We start from the raw sequence: 5,010 nt of genomic DNA on the forward strand, positions 1-5,010 counted from the left end.
TACGGTTACGGACAGGAGTGTGCCGCCATCTATTTTGATGGAACCTGGCATGATTTCTACTGCAAAGACTTAAGATATTTCATTTGTTACAACGGTGAGAAACACGTATAATCACTCTTTATTGGTGCTCATTAATTCAGTGTATGGATACAGACACCAATATAATGACATTGGGGTTGGAGAAGTAAAAATGTGTGTCATATACCAATGTTATTTTTATGTAACTGAGATGCTATTATAGCTTGTTTGTTTTTATATTTTCTGTTCAAACTGCATCCTGTGCGTTCGCAAATCTGTCCGTTGTGCTAGAAATTAATTATTTTTGCACCTGGACGTTGTCAAAAGTTATCAACCAATCAGATTTCCACGACTGACCGATGAAAATGCTACGTGAAATCTAATTGGCCGAGAGGGAACTGCACCTGGAATTATTTTGACAATCATAGATGGATCTGCAATTATTTACAATTTAATAGCAATATTAATCAAATGTATATTAGAAATGGCTGGGATTGGGGTGCCTGGATGATTTATACAAATAAATAACCTATAGTCTGTCTAACTGGTTGGTCAAATCCCTCTGAGCGATTTATCTAAACAAACAAACACAAAAAGTATATGATTGCAACTGACATGTTTTAAGTGAGCGATAGCAGCGTATATCTGAGAGTGTGCATCTGGTTTTGTGCGAGAGCAAATGAAATCCTTGTGCGAGCAGAGAGATTCACGCTCACGTATCATATTAATGCACTTTCGTGCTACAACAGTGCACTCTCGACATTTGACAGTCAAATAATGCTAATGTATAATACTTACACTGGAAAATGAAACCGCGTGCACACGCAAAAATTTCTTGTTAGCACGCGATAGCCTGTGTATTTTTTATTTTTGCAAAGGTCCCTTTAGGGGCTCTGTAGTTTTAGTACATCAAGATAAACTAAATTAAAATGATTAACGTTGCCTTGAATGTTAGATTAAGTAAAATAAATTAAAGTTTTTTATATTTTATTTCAGTTAACATTTTATTTCAAGTAATGATTTTTCTTATTTAGTTTTAGTTAACTATAATAACCCTGTCATAAACTTAAACTATAACTTCAATTATAAATTTCACAAGCATTCAGTACACAAAAATCACTTTATTTAGGTACAGAAAATGCTGAAAGGAATGATTCTCAGAATAAAGAATTAAAGGGATAGTTCACCCAATAATTCAATGAAAATTACTGACTCTCATGTCACTTCAAATCTGCGCTGTAAAAAATATATTTTTGAAGTTGTAAATCAAAGATTATTCAAGTATGTTTTAAAAGTTTCCTCTTCAAGCAGGTTTAACAGGCTCACACAAAATTAGTTTGGCTTTAACGTCTTGACTCTATTTTTGAATTTTCACAGGAAGTACAAACGCAACAGAGAAAATGGTTTTGATCAAGACCCAAAAGACATGGACTGAGGCTCAGGAGTACTGCAGACATCATTATACAGACCTGGCTACCATTAGGAGTCAAGAGGACAATGACCAGATTATGAAGTTGCTAAATGTCTGGATGGTTCCGGTCTGGATCGGATTGTACAGAGAGACTTGGAAGTGGTCAGATCAGACCAATATCACTTCCTCATCCAAACTCACTACTCAGACATTTACTAAGTGGAATGAAGACTGTGCTGGTGCAGATAATTATTATCGTGTATTTGATGACAGATATTGCACAAATATGTATTACTTCTACTGCAACACTGGTAGGTCTGGCCTGAACTCTTGTGTACATCATTTGTTGACAAAACTGAATAGGAAAATGTGAGGTAATTTTGAGGTTGAGGTTGAGGTGTTGTAGGGCCCTATGAAATCAGTTTGATTTTTTTTTCAAAAATTCCATTATATTTTATTCCAATTTTACTTTATTTTATTCTATCTCCATTCAAATTTTTCCAAATTAAATTTTAATAGTTAAATTTAATTTTGGTAGTCAAAAAGCATGTCTAATTGACTAAAAAAAATAAAAAATGTGTATAATTTAACAACAACAACAAAAATGTTTAGCAAAAATCACATACCACATAGCAAATGGTTCTGATTTTTGGATTTGGCTGACAAAAAGTTTGGGAATCCCTGAATTACATGCTCATAAAGAAAGATATAGTAAAACTACGTAAAATACATAATATGTGCTTTCCCCACAGTCAAGAGGAACAGGCAGGTGATCCGAGTGCAGGTGAAAGCTGCTGAGAATGCTAATGAGGAAAGATTGAAGGAGCTCATCTTAAACAAGGTGGATTTTATGATACTCATCTGACTAAGATTAATTGTGGAACGTACTGAGTAGCTGAAGGCTGTTTCTGTGTTTAGTTAAAGCAGACGCTGAGCGATGAAGACGTCACACTGACATGGAGGACGCAACCCAACGGGAAAGTCTTCCAGAAGAACAGGACTGTACCGAAACGTAGTGAAGTGAACACTACTCTTGATTGTTCTTCTTTGTAGTAAAATTTATCTAAAATTAATGCAAATCATTCTAAGTTACAGATATCTGAATTATTACATTGACAATGTATAGTAATTAAAAAAAAAATAGTTACATCTATTCATTGTGTATTTATTCACCTAGTTGGCAGATATGTACGCCTAAATATGAGCCAACAAATGTTAGAATGTTTTAGCATTGTAGTTTTACTGCTACATTTGTCTTAATTAAGAATAAAAAGAAATAAATGAAGCAAAAGCATCAATCTATTAACACTTTTGAGCACTCACAACACATCACACAAATCCAGACAACAACTTTCTATCTGTAATACAACTGAAAACTTAGTAGAATAAAATGTACTACATAAAGGAGTAGATTTCAGAACAGATTTCAGTCCAATCAATGCACATGCACACATATAATCTGTCTATAATCAGATTAATGGCTCAATCGAAATTATAGTGAAAAAGCCTGTATGTAAAACACATCAATCGATACAACTGAGCTCCACTGAACATTTTGATTTGATTTAAAGTGATGGTGTAGACCTGAAATAATCCTTTCAACAGGAAAAAAACATGAGCATGTAAATACTTAACCTGTTAACCTGCGTCCCCCCCCCCCCATTTTGGGACTCACAGCTGAAAATGACCTACCTAACTTACACACACACAATGTTGGTGTCTTTGGAAAGAAGACCCTTTGGGCTTTAATATCCATCATCCAGAGTTTATAATAAAAGATAAAAAGTTATAGACACTGAAGTGCCTTGAAAAAAAAATTACCAAAATGAATAATTTTTTTATTTCATATAAAAATACATGAAATCAGTCCTGAAGCAATCCGGAAAAGTAATGGGTTGAACGTCACATGTCTTATGAGTTTCTATTTCAAATCTGAAGAAGATTCCATGAAAAATGAGATTCCTGCAACCATTTTTCTGAGACTGTGTAGTCCCCCCATTAGGGATGTGCATCTCATGACTGATACGATACACATCTTGATGCATAGCCAACGATATGATACATTAAAGATACATATGAAGCAGCTACCGATGCGATGCGATACGATACGATTCACCCCTGTTACGATGCAGTGCGATCCGATTTCGATTCGATTCAACACAATGCAATTCGATGCAATATGATGTAATTGATAAAATATGATCCCTTTTAATTCCTCGAGGCCTGTTTCATAAAACAAGTTAACCAAATAAGCCAGGCTTATTTCAGTTAGTCTGACTCATTGTCAAATGATTTGGTTCCATAAAGCAAATTTAACATAGGTCTAGATCAATCTTAGTCACTGTGGCAACTTATGCTGGAAAACTAACCTGGGGCCGGTTGCATAAACGCAGGGGCAGACTTACCCATTAGGCAAAGGTAGGCGACCGCCTTGGGCCCCCAAAAGCCAAGGGCCCCCTAAAATGCTTTTCATATAGGATATGCGCATTAAGCGCGGACACGTGAACGTTTGCTGTTTACGGTGTTTATTACCACGACAACCGTCCAAGTCAGCGGCGCCTGCAGGTGTACGGCTGAACGCACTGTGAGTACCATGAGCGCTCAGACTGATCTGAGATTTGCCCCGCAAACATTTCAGCAGTTATTATAGGCCTTTGTGTCCTGTATTTCTGTCGACTGAACCCATGCCGTTGTGATGAAAAAATGACTTGCCATCTCCTAATTGGATGTGCCTTTAGAGAGAAATGCAGAGATTACGTAATGAAAGAGTTTATTTTATTAGGAGTCTATTTTCGATTTTAATTATTTTGTTTTAAAATAGTAATTTAAAGCTTTCTATATATTTTGATCATGTCTGAGTTTAGGTTCATCATTGTGAAGCGCTCCTGCTCAAGACCGAGACGGCAGAAAGCGTTTGTTTTTTTTATTTTATAAAAGCACAACGTTTTGTTGATATTGTGAGTGCACACAAATAAAACTAGACCCTTTACAGTTTAGAATGATGTATTACTCTTACCTTTTATGAGCAAAAATGACTGCGTATTTTAAGTTGTTTCCACTGTTAGAAAAAAATGCAAGTGATGGCGCTGGCGCCTCCATGTGCTGCAGAGCGCGCTTCAGCTTCCACTCTCCGCACAAACGATTGGATAAGCGTCTAATAGCGCACATTTATATAGGTTAAACATTTAAACTAACATTGTGATATACTTGAACTGTTTTGTATATTTATTTTAGGCAAGTCCTGATGATTTGAGAAGGCTAAATTGATCAAACATAGGCTATAGACTATGATCAACACACTGTCTGCCGCTGGCCTTTACTTAAAAAAAAAAAAACCTTACATTTAACGAACAAAAAAATACTCCCAATGTTTCTCTAAATTTACTTTATAAAAAAACGAAACGAAATATAATCACTTTTCCACTACATACAAAACTGAACTATTTTATTAGCTGAAACAGTAGTATAACTTTTTTTGGGAAAAGGGGAAAAAAGACGGGCTAGGGCCTATATTTGAGACCCGTGCAGGGCTTTAATCCACTTCATCCAACGCTGTTTTGTTCTCATCTGTGAGCATGCTC

The 5,010-nt window shown here is 35.6% G+C and overlaps 1 protein-coding gene across 1 annotated transcript; it reads left to right on the top strand.

Annotated features, from left to right (window-relative positions):
* Nucleotides 1-11: 11 nt before the first annotated feature.
* On the top strand, nucleotides 12-2,673 carry LOC107572839 (C-type lection lectoxin-Enh3-like). Its single transcript, XM_016259271.1, has 4 exons — nucleotides 12-94; nucleotides 1,396-1,740; nucleotides 2,182-2,270; nucleotides 2,348-2,673. The coding sequence occupies exons 2-4, from the start codon at nucleotides 1,419-1,421 to the stop codon at nucleotides 2,480-2,482; spliced, it is 546 nt and encodes a 181-aa protein (XP_016114757.1). The 5' UTR covers nucleotides 12-94; nucleotides 1,396-1,418; the 3' UTR covers nucleotides 2,483-2,673.
* The last annotated feature ends 2,337 nt before the right edge of the window (nucleotides 2,674-5,010 follow it).

This window comes from Sinocyclocheilus grahami, unplaced genomic scaffold (assembly GCF_001515645.1).
Source record: "Sinocyclocheilus grahami isolate Dianchi unplaced genomic scaffold, SAMN03320097.WGS_v1.1 scaffold1819.1, whole genome shotgun sequence".
NCBI classification, from domain to species: Eukaryota; Metazoa; Chordata; class Actinopteri; order Cypriniformes; family Cyprinidae; genus Sinocyclocheilus; species Sinocyclocheilus grahami.